This window comes from Molothrus ater, chromosome 1 (genome assembly GCF_012460135.2).
Source record: "Molothrus ater isolate BHLD 08-10-18 breed brown headed cowbird chromosome 1, BPBGC_Mater_1.1, whole genome shotgun sequence".
Taxonomy (NCBI): Eukaryota; Metazoa; Chordata; class Aves; order Passeriformes; family Icteridae; genus Molothrus; species Molothrus ater.
In genome coordinates this window covers 43,025,823-43,050,282 of record NC_050478.2, presented here as the reverse complement: position 1 = coordinate 43,050,282, position 24,460 = coordinate 43,025,823, and the positions used below count along the sequence as shown (strand labels likewise).

General features: G+C 43.2%; 1 protein-coding gene across 1 annotated transcript; it reads right to left on the bottom strand.

Annotated features, from left to right (window-relative positions):
* Positions 1-4,494: 4,494 nt before the first annotated feature.
* On the bottom strand, positions 4,495-23,195 carry NOD1 (nucleotide binding oligomerization domain containing 1). Its single transcript, XM_036378633.2, is given in 12 exon segments — positions 4,495-4,957; positions 6,357-6,440; positions 8,467-8,550; positions 9,169-9,252; positions 11,305-11,388; positions 13,024-13,107; positions 14,664-14,747; positions 15,746-15,829; positions 17,853-18,814; positions 18,817-19,661; positions 20,861-21,035; positions 22,874-23,195. Coding segments are annotated over 12 exon segments (2,859 nt in total). The 5' UTR covers positions 23,090-23,195; the 3' UTR covers positions 4,495-4,884.
* Positions 23,196-24,460: the final 1,265 nt, after the last annotated feature.

The following is a 24,460-nucleotide window of genomic DNA, read 5'->3' as shown; positions in this document are numbered from 1 at the left end:
TGTGTGTGGCAGGAATTTATGTACTGCTACCCCAAAGTGTTGCTTGAGCCCTGCAGGTCCTGACCTCGAGTGGGTGAGGTGGCATCAGCACTGCCCGAAACCTGCTGTTTTCCAGTGCATCGCTCAGAGACTCCCTGTCTGCAACAGGCACAGGACATTTCCTGCTTTCCCAGTATAAAGCAATGACTGTAGTTTTTGCCCCTGGCTAAGGCCAGTTTTTATTCCTTAACCCACCTGCTGTGACCTCTCATGCCTCGATGCTCCTGAAGCTGAAGCTGCTGTTTTCTCTGAAGCATCATCTCTGTTTTCACATCCCCCTGTGTACCTGAGGGCAGCTATTTCAACCTCTGCAGCTCTCATTTACTTCTGGGTGTGGAGAATGAATACTGGCTGACCTCAGCCGTGTCAAGATTCACAGGGGATTCCATCAGCCATTTCCCAGGATTGAAGAGGGACTCCCCCAGCACTTGTGACACTCCCTGCCTCCTCTCACCTTTTCTTCCCACTCTGGCAAGTGAGGAAGGACTCGCCCCAGTAGGTCTGCTGTGTTTTCAGAAGGCTGACCTATCCCACAGAGCAACTGAGAGCCTCCAGCAAGCAAGGAGAAACCTCCTCCTGTGAGTAAATTTGGAGTCCCTGAGTGCAGCTGGCAGCTCCCAGCCTGGCCTCCATTTTCATCTAGCACAATCCTGCTGTTCTGTTTCTACCTACTAAAGCAGCAGTTGAGACCTTTGTGTACAGCTGCAGCTTGAGATTACTCGTTCCATCAGTTGAAAACAGAGTGGTTTCTGCAGCGACCTCTCCTTCCTCACGGCAAACCCATCCCTCGCTGCTGTTCACCTGCCTCTGATGCAGCCTGGCTGCACCCATTTGTACAGCTCTGCAGTGGGCTCCTGGTTTTGTCTGCTGCCACAAGGTAAGGGAGCAGAATGAAGCTCCAGAAAAGCAGGCATGGGTGTCTGTGGTGGCAAACAGCAGGGTGTGTGTGTATTAGGCCTTGCAGACTGGATCCTGACTTGGCCCAACACAGCCTTGCAGAAAGCCAACATCTCTTCATGAAAACAGAAGCCTGCAACAGCAAAAAATAACTTGTTTCCCTGCAAAAGAATCTGCAGATTAGGTCTGTTTTCCTGCACCTGTTTCAACAATCCCAACCATCTCAGCTTTAAGAATGACAACAGTATCTCACAAACAACCCTTTCTTGCACGTAGACACCTTGTCCAAGACTGACCTATTACCACGGGGTAACAGCTTGTTACTGACCAACTGGAGATAGACACAGGAGGGTTTATAAAACTTTATATAAAGGGATGTGAAAAATAAAGCTTTTTTCACTACTGAAAAGAGTGTGTCTCGTCTCTCTGAAACGAGGTCAACAGCAACAGGTGTCTTGCTGTATTTTCAGCATCAGTACCACTCCCTTGGGATGGAACAGTGGGATTGGGATCCTGCCCTGGCTGTGGTTGAAGAGCAAAGGCTGCATGGCCTTGCACCACCCTGCAAGTCATAAACTGAGGCCTGGCACCTAGAGACATGTGTGACAACAGTGAGCCACACCAGGCTCAGGCAAACACCCTGTCCTGAGGACTTGGCAGTGTTTGACTGGAGCAGGACTGCGCTGTGTCACAGCAGGGCTTCCTTGAGGGCTGCAGCATCACCTGGCACCAGTAAACACACACAGCTTGTACCGGCCCAATACAAGTGGTGACACCTCCAGCCAGCAAGTCTTTGCCCCCAGCAGCAGGAGGTGGAAATGAGAAGAGCTCCTGCAGTCAGTGTGGCAGGAGGACTCCAGGGGTGCAGCATGGCTGCAGCACATCCCTGAGGCACCACTGTGCTTTCCCTCGCTGCCCCTAACTGGATTGGCACCTGCTGCTGGAAGGGCCCCTCATGGGCAATGGCAGCTGTGAAAGGCCTTCTCCAGCTGTGGCAGCTCCTCTCTCTTGTCTGCAGCCAGAATTGGTTGGGGTGTCACGGTCCCATCTTGATGCAGCCAAGCATCTGCTCCACAGGGCTTCAGCAAAGCCTGAGCACTTGCAGGCAGCTTGCTCTTTAAAAAGCTGTTTATTACCACAGTGGACGAGTGGAAAAACATGACACAGTGTACAGAGAAGGCTTTGGCAAATTACAAACAAGTCTGAAAAAAGTTACAGTTGTCTCTGAGTAAACAAGGCTCTCCCTGCAAGCTGCAGAAGCGTTGCTCCAATGCCCCTTACAAACAGGCTGGTAAGACTAGGAAGAGCCTCAGCCAGAAATGCTGTGCAGATAAACAAGGGATGTCCTGCTGCTCCCAGAGTTTGCCCAGCATGGCTCCCAGAGCTGGTATGTGCCCTGGGAAGCAGACCCCCTGCTCTGGGGGAGCTGGGAGCAGGATGCTATGAAACTCCTTGGTTTTGTTAAACCCAGAGTGAGCTGTGCTCAGACCTTCAGTCCAGTCCACACAAATGTTTGCTGCTCAAAATCACCTCTGGAAGGAGTGGCTGTGACTTGCTCTGTCTCTGGCACTGTAATCTTGTTCAGTGCCAAACTCTGTCCTACATGGAGCTGGGCTTGATCCTGCAATCACTTATCCTGAGGCTGCATTTAGCTGCTGCAGCCCTGTAAATGCTGCTGTCTCTGAAAACACCCCCTGGATGCCCAGCTTGTAACAGCCAGGTATGGAACAAGATTTGCAACAGGGCTGAGTCTTGTCACTACAAACAATGCCAAAGGCTGCTCTAGCCCAAAAAAGGGGCAAATGTGACTGCACTGGAAAGTTTGGGGGAAGCTATTTTAGTCAATTAGAGAAACAAGGACAGGAACTGTAGTTTTAAACGTATTTTCTACCTGGTAAATGAGCAAATAATTCTGTGATTAGAGCAAAGTAGGAGCACGCTTCCTCAAACACAGGCAAATTACACGTCTGGTGAAGGCCTTCCTTGCCACCAGTATCTTCTCCCTTCCATCAGAGTAGGCTGGCAAAACACACTTTGACAAGGTGCATGAGTCTCTGATTTGTTAGAGTCACTGAGAAGTCTTTAAAGGCTTTGCTTTGGCAGATGTTTTGGCAATTGAAATCCAGCTCATCTGTAACTGTGTGCCCTTTTGCTTCAGTAAACAAATGGCTCAGGTGCAGAAATCATTCAAGTTAGCTGAGTTCCCTTGGGCATGGTTGAAAAACCTCATCTGTCTCCCTGTGAAAAATCAGTGTTGATACCACAGGCACAGAGGAAAAGCCACTGAAAAATAACTAAGTTGGTTTTCTTCCCTTTTTTTCCCCTTTATAACTGCAGGTTTTGTGAGAAGCTCAGTGAGTATTTGAAAATGTGTTAGGGAGCTGAAGGGAGTAGACAGAATTGAGGGCTAGGAAAGGTTTGCTACCTCATAGGAAAGGGAGAAGCTCTGACCTACAAAGCAAGCACTTCCTTTGCTTCATGGGGCAGATTTGGGAGATGGGGAGGTGAGGGTTCATTGGTTTGGCATTTTAACTGGAGATTCTTCTTCCAACCTACCAAGGTTTTGTGGGTTAGTCAGCAACTGGAGAATTGTTTCTCAAAGTTTGGGGGCGGGGGAGATGGTAACACGGGAGAAGGAAGAAAAATGGCTCACACTTTTCCATTTTAGGTTTATAAACTCAAACTCCACCCCCTACACTGTGGGGTAGAGTTTGAGTTTATAAAGCTCCCACAAAAAATAATCAAATATCCCACTCCTTTGCTAACTGATTTCTTTTAAAGCCTCTAAAGTTATACTCCCTAAGCAATAATCATTTGGGGGAGGATAATGTTTTCTGCTGATCCTTGTTATTACTGCTGCCCCTTGCTTTGCTGTGTCCACTGATTCAAGCATAGACTAAAAGCTTTCCAGGCCAATCTCAATCCTCCTGTGTGCTTGCCTGTTGCTGGGAGAAGGGATTTCTACTTGACGCAGTTGATTTTCAATCGTCCTTTCTCCCCACTGATGCTGGGCAACATGACATTGGTGTAGTGCCACCAGCACGGAGCCTAGGCCAGGAGCCAAGGCAATGAACAGCCTGCTAATTAATTGTTCACATTTCTCTCCAGACCCCCTCCCCAGAACAAACACTGTGGAAACAGGAGGCAGCTGTTTCTATGCAGCCCTCTGGAAATGTGAAGCAGAAGTGGCTTACTGCCTGTGTTATGGTTTTACCATCAAAAAATGTGATGGCAGCAAGGGCTTCTGGTTGCATGAAAGAAAATGGATTGGCTTTGATATGGGACAAAAAGATTACTGAAAGTAATCTGAGCCTGATGCATCCGTTCCTACCCATCCAAAAAATCCCAACAACAAAAAAAGCAGTGTCTACGATGCTGCCTGTAGTCAGTGGAGAAAGAGGGACCTAATTTCTAGGCAGGAAGAAGGAATTCATGTTCAAAACACCAAGCAACTACTATAGATACCATTTCTGGTAAAGCTGTGTATATATTCATTTTCAGTTCTGAGGCAGGTAATACTCAGAGCTGGTGGAGTTTGTGCATCTTGCACCCTTTCTTGTTTATGCATACTTGTATGTCTTTATTTACGTATATAAATAAGTTGACAGATTATTTACATCACTGTACAGAATAGATCTAAACTCAGTTATCAAAATGCATACACCTGCCAGTGGATTTAGTCTGTTAACACTTGGCATTTCATCTTCAAAGCACCAAACAAACATTAATTATTTACCCAGACAACTTCCCACTCACCAAAAGGATAAAAAATAACAGGCAGGGTAAGGGATGGAGCTGAGGGAGTGCAGTGTGTTCATAAAAAGGCAGCTTATTGTGTATCTCTCTCCTGCCACGAGCACTGTAGATTGGTGCCTTTATAAACTCTGCAGTCCAAGTGTAGAAGTAGCCTTTGTTAACACCAACTTGGCAAAATGGGAAAGCCCTCATTCAAAAGCAAATGATCCGCTCTTCATTTTCAAAAGCTTTGGCCTCTTCTTGGCTTATCAGGTTCCCATTCAAGCTGGAGGAGGACAACAAAAGGGATGTGAGTGACAGTAAGGTAGTGACCATTTCCCATCATCTGTGTGCACCATCTTTGGTGCAGAGGTTCGGAATGTCACGTGGGCTGCATGCTTCTCAACTGGGAATGGGTATTAGGCTGGATCCAGCACTGCTGTTCCTACTGCACATCCAAGGAACAAGGCTCCTCCCTCAGAAATAAAACCTGAACACACACCTAAGCTCCAGTAACTGAACTTGGCATTGGAAACCCAGCTGTTTGCATTTCAGCAAGCAGCACAGAGTTGACAAAGGTTCTTACTGTGCAGTGGGCTGGTTTAAAGATATTTAAAGTTTACAGAGCATTTTGTGTCTTCTATGACAACATGGGAAGAAAATTCTGTGAAGTATTCAAGCATTATTAATGTGAAATGACCGATAACAAAATTTTCAATTCTGGCTTCATAATCTACATTGATACTTACACTCCTGAAAATGAGCAGCCTGGTTAAGTGCTGCTCTCAGAAATGTTGAAATCCATTAAACCATGCAGATTTTTAAAATTACTTGGGTTAATGAATGCCTCTGAACATTCAGGCCAGAATCAAAAGACCGATTTCAGTCTGAAGATTCAGAATGATCTGAGGGGAAGTTGATGCCTCTTCTGTCGACGAAAGCTGACAGTGGCTTTTGGAAAAAGTACCTCTTCCACATCTCCAGGGAACACACTAGTCAGACAGTGAGTCATTGTCTTTCTAAGCAAGAATTCAGTGTCCTTTCACTAAAACAAATACATATATTTAAAAATAAATTTCATGTTCAATAATAAAGCAGCAGTGCTAAAACCAGCTCAGTTCTATTGACTCCTGAGCTCCCTGAGGCGAGGGAAGGAATGTGGTATTTGGCTTTCTGCCTTAAATGTACACGTGTGACTATGTGATGCCCACCTAATCTACAACAAACAAATCCTACAAAAAGTTAATCACCTTGTAGCTTAGCACTTTCAGTATGTTTGGAGCACCGCCCAAAAAAATCCAAGCACAAATTCTGTGAACCAGACTAGTAATGCTGATTAAAGGTAACCATCTCCTGCTTATTTGGCATTTAGGTCCTGAAAAGCATGAACATGTTCAGAAGTTTAAAAATAAAATCAACAAGCAAAGCTGGGTCTATAAATTCAGGCCCTGATTCTGCAAATCAGTGGTACAGACAGATGTGAACCAAGAAAACCGCCTGACATTCATAACACACAAGGAAATGTTTCAATGGCAGTGGCTTTTTACCTGTCTGAAATCCACAGCTGGAACTACAACCCCTGCCTCACATAAACTTGCTCTGAATTTTTTAGGCTGGGAAGTAGTAAGGCCAGTAGGGTTTTAAAGGAAGTTTACAAAGTGACCCTTTGAGAAAGGGACATTTACCAGATTTCTTGAATAGTCGTGTTCTCCTTGAGAGCTTCGCTGAGGCACTTCACCCCTTTGGCTGTAATTTGATTCTGGATAAGCCTGAAAAAAAAAAGCATTTCATGTCAATCTAACATGGAAACTAATTTGCAGCACATGCACAACCTGTGCTCAGCTTGACATTAAGGAGCAAAGCTGTCTGTCACAAGAAAATTACTGTGATTTTATCTGTGAGAATGGTACACAGTATTGGTCAAATGTCCCACAAGCACTTTCAGAAACAGAGCTCAGAGTATTAATCTTTTCCTTTTAATCTTGCATGTGGTTCCATTCTGGAGATTCTGAGCAATTTTAATTACACAGCTGACAAATTTCTGCTATGTTCACTAATGGTATGGGATTGTGGTATTTAGACTGAGACAGACAAACCTCTCAGCTCTGCTTTCTTACTAAGAAGACTGTGAGACATTTTTAAGTGATGTACAGAAAATTCTGAGTACAGACCCTGTGTAGGCCTAGTGTTTTAGCAGTTATGATCCAGAAGCTGCCAAATATTCCAGTCTTGTTATCTTTGAAAAATAAAGCACTGATTCTGACTCTGGTATGAGCAGGTGCAAGTCCCAGTGAAGCCAACTTACCAGCTATAAATTATGTCTCATCTGAGCTTAGGGAAGGAAAAAAACCATACATAAGATCCTCAAGCAGTGAAACTGATGAAACAGTAGGTAACTCTTATTAACCACTGTAGACCATCCCACTAGCTAAAGATGAACAGAAGCCACTCATCTGCATGAGTATAAAAATCCTCATCAGCCTAGCTTAATTCAGTACTCACCTTTCAGTCTACCATGGTGAGCCGTACTATTCCATGTGACTGGTTGTATGAATCCCTCAGGATTCAGGATGAGGCTGAAAACTGGAGTATATTGAACAATCTCTGAGGGAGGGGAGGAGGCATTCCCATTAAAGGAGTTTCTGCACTTGGAATCAAAATGCAAAGGGATCCAGTAGAATCTTTCAGCTACTGGAAAAAGACTTTAACTCAGCCTCAAGTTCAACTATCTATATAGGTCACCACCTTTTGGAGGTATCCACTGGTGCAATCAACAAAGCAGGATATCAATTTGTCCACTGGCAGACACCCTTGGACAACACTGAGCCATGACAAAGACATTCATCTCGATTACTATGCCTGCTTTGGCTGGGGTAAGTTTTATTATGAATTCAACCCAAACTGCTCAGTGAATTATATCTGCAGCTGTGCACAAAGAAATCAAGCACTTCCCCCAGTGTCTTTTCATTTTCAGGGTGATGGGCACCACAGCTTCTGCTGCTTTCAAAAGAGGCTGTGAGTACTTGGCACCCATGACAGCCAGCATGCTTCCTAAGGGGCTGGAACTAGGATTAATACAGGGAGTGTGCTGGAGCGTGGTCAGCAGAGTCTTTGTAAAGCATGGAAAGGGACTCCATGTCTGATGTTCCCTTGATCACTTGAGATGAATGGATGGCTACTTTTTTTACAGCTCACATCTGCCCAACCCCATCCATTGGCAACCTCTGGATTAGAAAAGCCAATGCTGTGTTTTCTTAGAAGTGTAAGAAGTCTTACTGTGACTGCTAGAAATAATCCCTGGTTTCCTGGGGATTGATGCCTTGAGGATGAGTGTCATGCATCAGTATATTGCTAGCTTGAAAAGCAAGCATCAGGCAAATGTGACATGTATCTGTCTGTCACCTAGGTTCTTGGTTGAAGAGTTACTTTCATAGCATGATAATAAACAGAAAAAATTGTAATAACCTTATTCTATTCTAGCTGTCTGCTTGTGGTTTTGGGTTTTTGTTTTTTTGAAACATTTGATTTTGAGGCCAGTACCGTTCCCCTAAGGAGAGATGAAATCAATCATTAGTTTGAAAGTTACCAGAAACAGCTTGAACTTTTCCCTGTATGGAAGCAGGTTCCAAATGCTAGACAGCAGCTTTATTAACTTCCCGTTAGAACTGTCTACAAGCAGTCAGCTGCATCCAGACCATGCACAGAAGCTGTTACTGTGACCTACATAGACTTGGAAGGTGAAGCTTTAATGTAGTTACTGCCAAAGAGTCTGTGCCACTGTGGAATGTAGCTCACCATAAATGCACCAGTTTCTTGTTGACCTTCAGCATCTCTGCAAAACTCATTGCTGCCTCATCATCCAGCTCGTTTTTAGTCAACCTAAGTGGGAGAGACAATGTTCACTTAGGATGTTGACATTATTTTTCAGCCCCCTTTTTTGCAGCTTTCTGTGACTTAGCTTTAGACAGCCAAAGGGGGATGTGCTGTTCCTGCCCTGAGCAATTTGTAAAGGCTGGACACAAAGAGATATTGAAGAGAAGCCCTGGAGGTAAAAGAGACAAGAGTATCAGATCTTTATTTCTCTGAGCAATGCTCTAGTGATACTTTCTCATGATGCTTTAGTGTCTAAAAGGTGAATGAGGTGTGGTGGGAAAAGGTACAGACAACACTGAAGAGGTGCAAAAACTGAGGACAAAGAACTTGACTTCAGATGATGGAAAGGAGAGAAGGTGGGGAAAGCAAGATGGAGGGAGCAGAGCGAGGCATGACACTGGTCACTGGAATGTATCCCAAAGGACACGTGCTGCTGATCCATTACTCATGCCCACATTCTTCCAAAGGGATATCTTATAGCTTGCTGATAGGGAAAGCAGAGGGGATGAGGGCAGGGAGAGAAGCAGGAGGGAGAGTAGGAAGGGCTATGGGATTGGAGGACATAAACCAGCATTTTGCTCTGGAAAAGGAAGCAAAGGAGAAAGAGACCACACTGTCAATTACCAGAATATCCTCACGGAGTTGTTGTGCTGCATGGCTTCAGCAATACTCTTGCCTCCCTCTGTTGTGATGCCATTGAATGCAAGACTGTGAAGTAAAGATACAAATGTCTGAGAAGCAGAACCACTTGGCTCTCCCACTGCCAAATACCAGGGAATATCCTGGATGATCTGCTTCCCAGATGTACAGCTCAGCATTTGTGTGTTTCAAAGACTCACATACTTCACAAACCACTGAGTCCTTACAACTTTTACAAGTGAGAGCAGTTCACAGTCTGCAGCCTGAGTACAGGTCTATCTAACAGTCCACGAGGTTTGCTGTCAGTGAGTTGTGCTCTTGGGACTGACAGCGGAGCTGCACTCAGTAATTTTGAGAGTTGAAGCTCTTAACAAGGACCAAGAGTTGTGCTTAGCAGTACACAGGTTTTTACATGTGTTTGTCATCCCTGTACAAAGTGGGCACTTTGTCCTTTAAGTCCTTCAGGCATCCAAATACTTCATTCTTCTTCCAAATACAACACCTTGTGTTGTGTATGGAGAGATGAGTTTGTAAATGCTTTCCATTACAAACCACAAACATTTCTTAGTCTGCCCTTCATTCTTTGAATAGACACTGGCAAAATCATGCAATCAGTTACATTCTGGGCTTTAGGAGTTCAAAAAGCATCTCCTCCTTAAAATAATGCAAGGCCTCAAAAAATGTAGAAAGGGGAACCAAGTAGAGCAATAGCACAAGTATGTATTGGCATGAGTCCCTCCTAGCTTCAGTTTAAACTGGATATTCTCAGTCCATCATGCCTGGGCCTCAAAATGGCAAATAAAGTAAACTGATGTAGTAGGAATTATCTTCCCTTGGTCTTCACATAAAGCTACCACAGGTGCTTACTATGAATTCTAATCATGGAGCAAGATTAGCAGTGGGAGATAAGAATGAAGCCAAGAACAAGTGCACTGCAGAGCAGAGGATTCACCTTGCACAAGTGCCAGCAAACCCAAGCTCGAGACAGCACAGTTACTCCTCTTTATTTCTGCAAACACATTCATCAGCATATTTGCTCTCATCTGAGAATCCCTGAGCTCTGATTCAAGTTCAAAATGTTTTCTTTCAAGTCTGATGTGTCTGGATGGATTGTGCAATTATGGGAAGATGGCTATTTCAGATGGCTTTTAAGTTTAAATATATCTAGGTCACTGCACCTGTTCAGCTTTTAATTTTTAAGCTTGACTACCCGCTTGCAGAAAAGAGGACAAGGCACCAGCTCTGAAATCCCCGGATCTGAAGTGGCAGCAATAAACTCTCCAGAGATCCCCAAACTCCCAGAGTATTTCTGAAGAAACTAGTGCCATGTGCCACCTTGTGGGGAAACTAAGGAGCCTTGCCTGCTCCCCTCACCGTGAAGGCCAGTGGAACTGGGAGACAAACAGAAAGGGTCACCATGAACCCAGTGCTCCAGCTGTGTGGAGGGACTCCAAAACATCTTTAAATCTTTAAATCCCCAGCCAGCATTTGAAAGTTTAGCAGGGAATGGGCTGTTTAACACGCTGGTTTCTGCTGTGCTTCCAACCTCACCTGTGTTATGGCTTCCAGAAGGCTGGTTTGAGATCCATTCCTGAACTCCAGTCAGGCAGACATCCAACACTGACTGTGTGGTGGTGTAGCTCCACTGGAGCACAGGATGAGCCCAAATGTGAGAATGTCCCAGCCCCTCATATTATGACCTACAAAGTGCTTTGGTAAGAGCTGCTGCACTTTTTCAATAGATGCTGTTAATACTGAGCTCACTGGGAACCTGATTCAGTGACAGCTGGTGCCTGCTCCTGCTAATGCTCCCAGATCAAAATGGCACCCACTGACCATGTGCCTTTACAAATGCCAGACCTCTGTGCAGCATGAGGGCAGGAGGTGCACACAGAGGAAAGGATGCCAGTCATGTGGTATTTTTAACTTGCCTAAAGGCTGCATAGGGCTATTTGACAGAGTCTGGCCTCTCACTTGCACCAGGGACCTCTTCGCTGCACAGCAAAGGCTGCAATACCAGATGGCATTCCAAGCCAACCCTTGGTGGGAAAAGTCACTGCTTCACAGCAGGATGGAAAAGCCAGCACTGCACCAAGCTGCCTGGCTCTGCTGATGTTTTACCTCACGTTTGTTAACCTGGGGTGGTTCCTCAGAGCCTCTGCAAATGCCTTTGCTCCTTCGTCTCCAACTTGATTACCCCACATCCTAGTGAAGAGAGGAGAACATGAGTTATCAGTTGTGCTGCCCTACTGACTCTTGGCAATGCATTCTGCCTGTTTCTCTCCCCTCCCCTCCTTCCTGGTTACTTCACAGTCTTTCAGGCTTGTAAGGAACCTGGCAGATACCCTCCCCAGTGAGGCAGGTATGTTCCACTGCCTGCACATGGCACCAGTAACCTCTGCTGACTCACCAGCACCCTCAGGCCACAGCACAGAGGCAGCTCTGGGAGACAGCCTGTGCAGCAGGAATGCTTTAGGGATCACCTTGCTGCACACTGGTAAGAAATAGTATTTCCAAAGGCAAAACAATCCTTGATTACACAAAGGGTTATTTTGTGAGAGAAGGTAACATGGTACAGTCTGGAGAGATTGGATCAGAAACTAGGAGTATCTGGTCAAATCCTTTCTATGCAGAGTAATCACTTTGAAAATTCACCCTGTATTACAAGGTTTGAAAACACCTCTGCTGAGGTCTGTGTTGTTGGGTTTTTTACAGGGATCCTGGCTTGATGACTCAGAGCCACACTCAGCTTATGGGTAATTAGTTGGCAGCTCTTTTAAAATCAATTGAGCTCTGTGGTATCTAAACATATGGACTTCCAGTAAGTTCCCCAGAATTTCCTTGTCCTCCAGAGCTGGTGCAGTTTTGCTATTTCGACATTTCTGTCCAAGCTATCCTAAGTCCATTTGGAATGATCATTTCCTCCACAGGAGAAAACAGGAGTCCTTCACTGAAATTACAGCAAGTACAGCACAGCAGACCCAGCTATATGGAAGTGTGCAGGTTGCTCACTATATTTGTGAAATATTGTAGAACAACAAAATTAAAGGCCAAAAATCTGATTGTACACATCCAATTTCCATGTCTCACAGCTACTGTGATTTTCACAATGGCCAAGCAGAGGTTTTAATTCCATGTATTCAAGTACTAAATTTTAAGAAATGTGTTCTCCTGTAGAGTGAAAAGAGAAACTGGGATTTGCCAGAAGGGGAAAAAAGTAAATAAAATAAGTCAAACCTAGCACCTTTCCTGAGAAACAGGGCAGGAACTAAAGGTTGGGAGTACATGCAGAGCTCTCTCCAATAATAGCACTTTGCAATTAGGGGCAGCCTAAGGGAAAAGGACGATGTGAATACCCTTTTATTCTCCCAGCTAACAACTTTATCAGCATGTGATGCAGAAGGTTTGACAGGTGTAACAATGACACTCAATAACTAGATGCAGTGCTAATTGTCATAAAACCACACAGACTTAAAAATAACCAAGTATCTCTAGAGGAGTTGTGCTGCCATAAAGGAAGTGGCTAGCTCTATATACTGTCCTCTTCTTTGCTTGTTTCTCCTTTAAGATTCTGTCAGAACAGTGAAAAAGAAAAGAACAGATGCCAAAAGCCAAACCAAACCTTGTGTGAACTGAAGAACAACAAAGCAGCATTTCCTTCCATGGAAAATGTGGCTATGCCTCTACATATTGTCAGCATTGTTTGTTCTAATGCTGTTGTTGAGGAGGGAAAGAGTAGAAGGAGGAGAGAAGGTAAGCATAAAAAAAAGGAATCCTAAGGGATTACAGGTGCCTGGCCAAGATCAAGCCCTAACTTCTGCTCTTTAGCACTGAACTTACCCAATTTCAAACATTGTCTTGCTCTTCTGGATGGCCTGGGCAAGGCACTTTCCTCCTTCGCTCGTTATCTTGTTTGCTCCTATTCTGCACAAAGTACAGGAATTGATGAGGTGCATCACTTACAACTGTGCAGCTATCAGAACACCAGTTCAGAAAGCCACACAAGTACTTAAGGCTAATTAACTCTGCAGGTTACCTGCAGTTATCAAAGATTAACCCAGAGTGAAAAAAGACTGCAGGCACTTGACCTTTGACTAAAAGACATAATTTTATGTTGTCTTTTGCATATTTTGCATGTCAGCCCTCCAAATCAGAAGTACTGCAGTAGAGTCTTGGGTTTGGTGCGTATGTTAGAAATAAGCTTTAGGAGCTGATCCTTAGGGCAAGGACCCCAGCCTTGTTTTTAATATAATTCATACTATCAGCAATTGCTACAGAGCTCATGAATTGCATGCAGCATGTTTCATGATGCCACAGGGAACAGAATATTTCTTGACTGTGTGTTTCCAGAGCAGACTGCAGCTGATAGGCACAGACTGCAATAATTTCAAGTCTTTCTGTTGTAAGCACAGGCTCTAGGCAGTGGCATAGGTCAGTACAGCAGTCAGTCCCAGGCTGGCATTTTATGCAAGGCCTCTTCTATTTTTGGCCTACGTGGATATCAAATGGCTGGAGTTCAAGGGAGAGATAATTGCATATAGATTGATTTAAAGAACAGACCAAACCCCCAACCCTTCCCCCCCAGCCACTACATTTACATAAAACTGTCTTGTTTGGCTGACTTTGGGCACATGAATGTGCACTCTATCTCAAAATAACCTCTAGGGTTACTATGTAGCCTGAATGCAACCATCCTTCAACAGGTTTTTTTTTTTTTTTTTTTTTGTGAAAGCTACATTAAATAAGCAAAGCACTGTCAAAGCACTGAAAAAACTAAGTGCTCCTGGGTTTCAAAATTCTGCAAAAATTTCAAGTAGGAAGGATATGGCCAGAGTGAGGTTTCAGACCAAGTCAGTGGTAGAACAAGGACTAGAACCCAAGATTCCCTGGCTGCCTGTTCCTACATTCCCTCCAAAGCTGACATTGCTGCAGTTACCTCTGATTTCTGCTATGGGCACAATTAAACCATTGGTTAATGATCTACCTTTATGTCCAACCAATGTGCATGGCCAGACACTCTTATCTGGGGAAGTTCCAGGAATTAAAGGGAACAAGTCACCAGGTGAATTTGGGGAATTCCAGAGTTGAGGTATGACACCAGCACAGCCTGACCCCAGTGGCCCATAAAAGGTCAGACACTAAAAAGCTTGGTACTAAATCCAAGGGAATTTGCCTGCTGGAAGCAGCAGCAAGGTCCATGCACAGCTTAAGCCTCGCTCAGGAGCTCAGACTGGATTTAGGTAAAGAAAAGGTCTCATGCACTCCTTTAACTCACTACTGTATTCCAGAAAAGACTATGGATTCAAGAGTTTCACCTGCTGCTATCCACTGCTAGACTACTGCAAAGCAAATATACAACAACAACCTAAATTATATTTTATTTCAAATGCAATTTCTGTCTTTTTTTCTACTCTTCCTCCCCTTTCAAGTTGCTTAATCTTAATTAGGATAGTGTAGAAAGGAAAAACAATCCAACATACTTAACATATTCCAGGCTTGAACACTCTTCAATTAATTTTGCAACATATTTGGCTCCAACATCAGTGATTTGGTTGTTGTATAAGCTTAAAGAAAAATCACATTGGTAAAAATAGGTTATTACTGCTGTTAAATATTTACAACCTGAATGTTTTATGATGCACACATAGCATCTATCTTTTCTGTGCAGCTTTGTACATATTCACAGTTGCTTGTATTTCTATTTTGATATATAATTCATATTGTGATGGGCTAGATATAAAATATAAGGAGACTAGACTGCAAATCATGAATATTTATATAATTTTTTAAATAAATGGTCTCCACAAGCAAACAAAGTTTCCCTTTATTCCTGTGCTAGTACAGAAATAATATTGCCAGAAGGTAAGTCAAAAGACAAAACACCATAATGTACTTTTGGTCTTTTAAAAGTCATAAAATCCCCTTGCAAATATTACTGAAGAGCAGATACCTGAGCAGTTGTACTTACATAGGGCACTGGAGGAAAAAAGCTATTCTTGATATTCATGTTTATCTTTCAAAAAGTCATTTTTATGTAGCTACTTAACCAAGAGCAGGAAGTCAGAGCTAACGTGCCTTCCAGCTTCAGCTTCATTAAGAACTAATTAAGCTCTTGAAAGAAATTGGTATCATGAACATGACACTTGAAACTGCATGTTCCTGACAGCAGTCTCTACCAAGCTGTATCTGCTTTGCATAGTTGAAATAAATCAGTTTACAGTGGAGAAAACAGCAGGCTATAACTACACATGCTCTCTTGCTTGCAGTCTATCCCTTCCACAGCAGAAGGCTTTCAGTATAAAAATTAGCAAGCAGGTTAATTGGTGGTCCACACTGTGCCACAGAAGGCTTTGATGCCAGCAGGAGGCTGTGAGGGAGTGTGATGGGAGAGGAAGCTGTGGTCCTTGTCCCAGTGAGCTGTCACAGAATCATTTCTGACACAAAAAGCTGCTTTGCTTAAACTGTAGTTTCCACCCCACCTCTGCTGTGTCAGTGCTGACAGCTTTAGAGTTTTATTTTCCAGTATCACTGCTGAGTGTTTTGCTCCCAGCTGGGTACGTACCCCAAGAAAGACACAATTTGGTACTTGGAGAGTTCTTCATACAAGATCCTCACCCCATGATCTGTGACCTGATTTACACTGAGCCTGGAAAGAAGGGAATGAAAAGCCTGAATCAATACATACTAGAAACGTTCATCACCTGTGAGTTAACAAATGTCTGGAGGCCTATGCATTTTCCTCTGATATTTTAACAGGTCCTTATGCCACATATTAAAAGCTGTTAAGGGAAATGTGAGCTCACATTCATGTGGCTCACTCCAAAACTGATAAAAATCAGAAAGCCCCAGATCTCCTAGGTAATGTTCTGGAAGCTGTCCACAGAACTGAGAACAATAAAATGTAGGAAGTCAGACTCCAGATAAACATCTCACCCTCCTTCTGTGCTTACTGTGATTCCAGGAAGAAAGTCTGCTTAACACCCTAGCAAAAGCAAGCTGTCCAAACTACTAGTCTTGCAATCTTCTGAGTACAGAGTGAAAGCCAGGCATCTTGAAAGTCACAACACATTCAGGCTTCACCAAATAAAGGTTGTGAAAAGCCCTGGCCAGAAAACAGGACTGTGCTCCCATGGGTGTGCTAGATGTTTCTAATTTTATTGTCCCAGCCAGACACGAAGCAAATCAATATCAGTCATTCACAGAATAAAAATGCTTCGTCTCACAGTTGTTTGGGGTGGGGTTTTTGTTGTTGTTTTGTTTTTTTTTTTTTTTTTTTTTTGTAACTTCTCAAGCTTTTTCACCTTATGGACAGGTTCAAATGAAGCATACCAATTGCCATGAATCACATTTTCTGGGTAGAGCTGTCCCTGTGAAAACACTTTGACCACATTTAGTGTGCACATAAAGTCAGTACCTGAGGATTTCCTGCTGAGAGTCCCTTATCACCAACTGCCTCCCTAGCCTTTGCTAGTTAGCACCCTGGTCCCTTTGGAATGCACCAGCACACAGGAGAGATCAGCCAATTTCTACAGATCAGGACAGCCTGCTTCTTTGAAAGGGATAGTTAAGCTCTTGGAAACAGTATTTCCTGACCTGCAGAAATTGCTCATTAGAAATAAAAGTTCCAACATCTGAAGATCCATAAAGGGCTCCTAAAAGGGCAACCTAAAAGACTGTTTTGGTGCTGGGGATGGTGTTAGGATCACACTGTGTATGGCATGATTACGATAGGCACTAAGAATGAAAGGCTGGCCTTTGCTTCTTTGTTTTGTCTTATGTACTTATGTGTTTTTCCCAGGAGTTTCCTTATTGCTTTCTGCTGGGACGTCAGTCAATTTGCAAATCACTGAGGAAAAAACCAAGAGTCACTGGCTTTGATTTATTCCTAGAGGAAAACAAGGCAAGGCATAGCCAAACAGGAGGAATAAATCCAGTTGTTAAAAAAATTCTCATGAGGCTGAAGGAGCTTTAAAAAAGATCCTGATTTTCTGCACCTAAATGTTTGGAAAATAAGATATAGCTACGTGGTACAAGCTCAAAGAGCTGGAGGTGAAACAATCTGGCCTGTGATGTCAGAGGTGCAGTTACTTCTCCCTGTTCACACCAAGCCATGTCCCCCCTTCACAGCACCTCAGGGAAACACCACATCTGAAGGCATCAACTACATTCTTTCATGGATGTACATGAGAGTTTTTGTCCTATGAAAGACAGACATTTGGACAGGATGCAAAAGCAAGAAATTCAGAGCTTCTGATCAAGGGTTATTGGAGATCCTCCCTTACCCTTTATGACCAAGGGCAGAGATGACCTCCGGCAATCTTCAGATAATGGAGGATCCCATTTGTTTCCTTTTTCCCTTAAGCACCTTCTCTCATAAAAATTCTCTTCTGAGACAAAACAATTTGAGATGGAGCTAACTAAACCTAGAGGTTTAAACAGTCTGTGCTTCTAAGGACTTCTTTCCATTCTTTCCATTTTGGTTTCCAAATTCACAGCTTATCTCTGCTCCTGTGACTAAATGAACAAAGATTTCAGAAGAACTGAAGTATTAATTTCCAGCAGCACTGATCCTCATAATTCTCCACTTGGGACATCAATTCCTTCAGCCCACCGGTTTATGGAATAAATGAAGAATACACAAGGACCTGCTTACATACAGAGACCCCTACCTGATCACTGCAAGCTTGCTGAAACAAGGTTGCAGCTGCTTTATTCCATAGTCATTGATGTTGTTGTTGTCCAAATCCAGAGCCAGGTGCTTTTGGAAGTGGTGCAGAAGGAAGGAAATGGCGCTGCAGTCGGCAGAGCAGGCGTTGCAGTAGGCCAGCTTGATGTAGTTGGCGTGCATGCGGCGGGCTGCCATCCTCCCCACCTTCTCACTCTGTGTCTCGTACAGGCACCTCAGCATCCACACAAAGTTGGGCTGCATCTGCACCTGGTTGTAGCTTTTCAGCCTGGACCGAGTGTAGCCTTTCAGGCGGGATTTCATGCTGTCCCCAAGGTATGTGATGAGTGTTTTTCTCTTCCTCTTAATGACTGCAGGCGAAACTAAATGACTGAAGAGCTTTTGCCTGGATCCAGAAAGCAGGCCACAAAGAAACATGTTGGTAAAATTAAAGTGTTCTTTATTTTGGAAAGGATCCTCCCCTGCTAGTTGTTTCTTCAGCCAGGGGATACGAAGGCAAGTAGGCTGGGCAGTCTCCATGGAAGAACATTCATTGAAAAATTCAAGTAACTCCTTGGTACCCACCTTCTCCTCCATAACCAAAAATAAAGCTGTGAAAAAAGACTGAAGGGTTAAGTGCAAGAACTCGTAAGTGGCCTGACTGTCACAGCCACTGTAACTTTTAACTGTCCTGAGAAAGCCCAGTTGCAAATCTTCGTCAGAGATGTTTGCCGATGAGACTTCCTCCTGCTCAAAGATAAAGGAAGAGTTCTCCATCCCTTTGTATGCCATTTTACCCAAAGCTAGAAGACTTTCCTTTCTTGATTTGAACATCTCTGCTTGGCTCCTGATATTGCTCTTCAGCAAACTTGTTTTCACAGATCGGTTCAGGTGTACTTCAATCATGAGCAGAAATACATCTGTTAATGTAACAGAACTGTCTGGGAGCTCGTGGCTGTCAAACACTGGCTGGAGTGGAAGTGCTCAAAGCATTTAAAGATAATCCAGCAAAATAAAGGCACTGAACACAAACTGCAGAGATTTGGGTTAGCTTCCAACTGGTTTGACACCAGTGCTCGTCGCTGCTCATCTTTGAAAAACATAGCCGTGTATTCCTTCAGGTTATTCCTGGAGAAACCACGGAGCAACACTTTCTTCCTAATGATGTTTTTTTGGATCTCAGTTCCTGTCCGGGCTGTAAGAATTTTCTTGGATCCCTTAAGAAGCTTTCCTCTTAGAAGGCTTACAAGCAGTGCCAGGGGGTGGATGGGTTCATTGGGTGAGCATACCTCAGGTACGCTGCTGAGATCAAAGTCGGAATAGATCTCATCAAAGCCATCAAAAGTGAAAAGAACTGTATGAGGGAACTGCAAGATGTGATGGAACACTTCTGCGGGGTCCAGGTCTGGGTAGCAATTATATTTGAAGAGCAGGTCTTTCAAACATATGGCTTCATCTTCCTTGAAGCAGCTAAACATCCTACACCGAAAACAGAAGAAAAACTTGGCCCCTATGTCCAATTCTTTCCTGGCCCAAAGGCTTTGTATCTTTTGCAGCAAGATGGATTTTCCAATTCCTGCATCACCGTAGACATAAACAGTCTCTCCATCTTCATTAATTAGCCCAACTGCATCATCAAAAAGGGCTTCTAACTGACCCACCTGGCCAAGACTCTCATTGGTAAAACTGACCAGCTCCATAATACTGTTGGAGTAGATTTCTTCAAGCAGCATCTCCTCCTTCTGAGCGTACAACATAAAAAACTTGGAGTCCCGTCCCAGTTCATGTCTGAGTTTCTGGCAATACCTGCTAACTAAAAAGACAGTGAACTATTATTAAAGAGACTATTATTTAAAAACCTATGTATACAATGACCCACCTCTTTGGGAACTCAGAGGGGGTTATAAACAAGAGTAATTCTAATGTGAAAAAGGTTCTTTGGCAGATTAATTCTATTTGTGCTGCCATCATCACTCACTTGGGAAATTCAGGTGCTAAAGAAAGGTCACATGTGAGCCACCACTTCCTGAAAGCCAGTACTGATGCTGCATTAGTTTAAGGGGTTACTATCCTTCAACTGAGACTCAAAGCTAAGCCCCTGATCTTTTGTCAAAGGCTGCTTAACTCTCTGCAAAGGCTTGTTGGAGTTGTTGGTCACTGATTTCACTGTACTTATATTCTAACTGCAGTTCTATCAGGTAGGTGGTTATTCTTTCCTAACTTCTTTAGTCATTTATATTGTTGCAAATAGAAGCCATGCATTTTAGAAACCTAGCACCAGGCATCTCAAAAGATTTTTTTAAGATGACAAAAAACCCACTAGAGAATCTCAGTTATTGCACAACATTGGCCTGTGGTTTTCAACAGAAACTTTGCTTCAGATGGCGACAAAGTAATTCTTATATTTATGTAGTATGGAAAAACCTCTCCAGAGGAAATAATTTCTCTAATACTTAAAAGTCTGATTTTTAGGGTTGCTAAAAATCATCATTTAGGATGACAATAATTGTGGTTGGAAGGGACTTCAGAAGGTCTAGTCCTACCTCCTGCTGAGAACGGGATCATTTCTGACATCAGATGAGGTTACTCAGGGCTTTGTCTAATTGGATCTTGAAAACCCCCATGGAGACTGCACAGCCTCTCTGGGCAAACTGCCTCATTGCTTGACTGTTCTCATCATGAAATACTGTCTAGTCCATGGCCAAAACATCACAATGTAGCTAATAAATTGTAGTAGAGGCCTAGAAAATACTACAGCTGGCACAAGGTGGTTCTGCCAGCGTTACATACCTACAACCAAATGCAGAAAGAGCCCAAGTTTAACAAAACAGGATGTAATTTATCAACATCACCCTTGTGTTATACAGTGTGCCTTATAATTTGGCTAATTAATTTTGCCTTTTAATTTTCCCTGGCTGTGCCTGCCTAAACTTTTACTCTCCTGTCACTTGGTTGGAGCTTCCTACGTAGCAGGACACTTCTAAGGGAAGGGATAGAGATGCATGACCTTACCTGGATCTGTATTTACCACAGGTTTACTACAAATATTCTCTGAAGGCTCATAACCTATTTCATCCAGCCAAGGCTGAAGCTCATAGTAAGCATCAGTGACTTTCTGCAGTACATAGACAAAGTATTCCGAAACTTCTTCTCCCTTGCTTTGAACCAAGTCTAGAATTTTGCGAACCTGAAGAAACACCACAGAAAAGATCATTGATACACAGCATTTTATCACAGTAATACCTGTCAGCTTCTTTAGGATCCTTTCTGGACTGGAGCAGGGGGCCAGAATCCAAACTGGTGCTTCAAAAAGGTGAAATCAAAATCCAGCTCTGAACTGGAGCCACCACAAAACTCAACTGCCGTTTGTGTTTGAGTGCTGCGAGAGAGTTGGTTCTGCAAGTTAAGGTCTGAACTTGTAGCTCAATCACACTAACCAGAAATAAAATGGATAAATACCAGTCCTCAACAGGGAACCCAAAGGATTTCCTCAGCTTGACTACACAGTGTATTTTAAACTCTGTGCTGTTTAAAATGAAAATAGAGGTGGTTTCTCAGTGCCCTAAATTCACCTTCTGTTTTGTAAATACTCTAGTCACATTTGGATTTACCTCAGGATCCAGCCAGGTTCAGAGCAGGATAGGCTGAATCCCTCCCTGGATCTTAACGCTGAGCTAAAACCCTACAACTTTTCCTTCCAACACAGCAACTCAATTCTCCAGGCTCCCTCTGTACAATGGCCCCTCTGCCTGCAGTTATTACCAAAAGGAATGGTAACTACCAGGCAGTGGCTGCAGCAGTTCAGCACAAAGCGTCACCTCCACGGGCAAGGCAGTGCACCAGTACAAGGCAGTCCTAGTACAAACCCCTCTGCAAGACAGAGAAGTCATCTGAAGGCACATTTTGAATGTCAGGATCCCCTTGCTAGAAATGAATGAAGAATGCAGTTCTAGACCAGACAAAGGGTTTCCAGAGACTGTGGTCTCTTGTGAGCTTAAATCAGGGTGATGTATGTGCAGCACAGCAAACATGGAGCATTTTCTGACAATTTGTATGCTCTAAAAAGCAGTTTTATGCCTTCCAGAGAAGCTCCCACAGAGTCCACTTCACTTACATCACTGTGGCCTGCTCTTTGTCTCTGCTTAGACGCCTGATGCATGGCCTCCCCCTCAGCTTTGCATACAACCATGCATATTATGCCAAACAATAAGAAATTGAGATAATCATACAGTGTGCATTTATTCAGCTTTGACCCTACACACAGTGTGAGCACTGTGTTACCATTTCAACATGCCAGCAAGAATGATTATTTTATGAAAATCTGCACTGTTGGTGAAGTCCAAGGTCTTTGAATTTTTTATGGTTTGCCTGCCCCTAACTGTGACAGGGCTCTGAAGCTGCCTGATTGGTTGGTCTGGGAAACAATCTCCTCAGCTGTTTCAAGCTACCATGCAAAGACCAACTGTGTAAACGGTAATTTTTTTCCTAATGAAGGGAAATAATTCTTGCTATTGATGTCCAAAGATGAATTAAAACCCCAAATATGCCAGGATACATCAATTTTCCACAGAAACATTTACAAGGTACATAGGTCTTTAAATAGAAAGGAAGGTGTTCACACAGACAACAAACAATTATTAACTTCTAAAACAACATTTCATTTCTGTTCTTCTACAGCAGGATGGTCTATCCCACAGCATCCTAAGCAGATTTTCCTTGCTATACTCTAACAACCATGTGGCCACATCTTTATCAGAGGACAAAGCCGCAGCTGGGAGGGACAGAACAGCAATTATCACCCTGCTAAATTCCTACAGCTGCCAACGGGCATAACCAGCAGTGCCAGCCGAGCTGGAAAGGGATGTGCTGGAGACACTCATCCAGGAAGAACGGGCGGGAAAACTCCAAAACAACAAAGATTAGAAAACACACTAGATGTAAAATTGTCAGATGAACCCTTAAAATCTGGTGATAAACTGAAAGTAACCAAAAGCTTCACTGGCTAGAAAAAAAAAACAATTATACCTTATCTGCTTGAGTAGGAAACTGGACAACAATCTCTGCATCTTCAGTGGAGAAGTAGTCGTTCTTAATCAAGTTATCAATCAAGCACTGCGTGTTTCGAATCCTACCGACCAGGAGCTCTCGGTGAACCTTCAGCAAAGCAATGAAGGACCGAGGGCTTGCTCCTGGAGGATTTTTCACAGAAATGTCCACATTAGCACAAAGTTGGCCTTCCATTGTTGAGATACCAAGAAGCTGCTTCACCAAGCCTCATCTTTGAAAAACTGTCCATTTGTAGTGACAGGTCAGCTCGGATTTAACTTCAGGCAAACAGGAAATCTGTCCTTCACATCACCGAGCCTGCAAAAAGTAATTGTACAGAACCTCAGTTTAAACCTCACTCTATGCACATACATCCTTCAATCAGACATCACAGAATACTCCCAAACTCTGTGTAATATCATGGCCAACTTCTTAATAACGTTTCTTCCTTAGGTACTTTCATTTATTTGTTCAGGTTTTGAAAAATAAAATACCTACAACCAGCAGTCTCCCTCCTGTACCACTATTTTACTCTAGCTTGCCTCAAACACCACCAGTAGCATCTGCTTTATTAATTGCCTGTTCCTAATGCATAATTTAATAATTTTTATTAGTTTTTCATGTTTGAGTAGACAAAGCAGGGCATCTGTCCAAACATAATCTGGACAGAATAAAATTATACTTCATAGCAATTAATTTTGTAGGAGGAATTAGTTTTTAGTAGCAATTCACTCTGTTTTTTCGTTGTTAACAACAAGGGACTGTAAGAAGTGCTGAAAATATAATACCTGTTCCTGAAAGCAAGGCCCTGTGAACTCTGAGGCAGTTTTAGCTAAACTAGGAAAAATAGGAAAAAGAGTTTAGCTTCTAAGGATAGAAGGTTCATCAACACCAGGTGGGATGTTATTTTGAAACCATACTCTTTAGCATGGATGCTCTCTCCTTGTCTGCAAATACATACACAGTGTATGCCCTTGTTCTCCAAACCACCCCTTGGGAGCTCTTTTTAGATGCCCATTTATTCCTATTTTTTCTCTACAGGGCATAAAGCAAGAGGAATCAGGATCAGACTGCTTTCTATTGTATTACTAAAGCAGGGCTTCTTGTAATTTTAGTTAGTGTGCCCACCATATAGTAGGCATGAAGTTATACTGAAATTACAATTCAACAGTAAGTTCATTTAGGTACTACTTAGGTACAAATTGCACATATGATTTCACATGCAGGAAGCTAATTTTTTGCCAAGATCTCAACTGAATCACCTCCACACAGACAGTGAGAATCTGCATGATCAACACAAATCACTGACAACGCCCAGTAACAGTTAAAACATACTGTTGTCTCAGCAGGTCAAGGGATATCTGGAAGAATGTTCTTAGATTCTGATTGCAGTCATATCAACAAAACCAAAAGACAAAACCCTTCAAAAATTCTGTAAATGTGCCAACACTGCTGCTACAAAATTCTCACAGTTTCCCAAGACATTTGTGGTGATGGCAAACTTTGTCAAATGCTCCCCAGCACTCCCCTGTCAAGATATATCTGAGCCCTGCCAGCTCACAGATT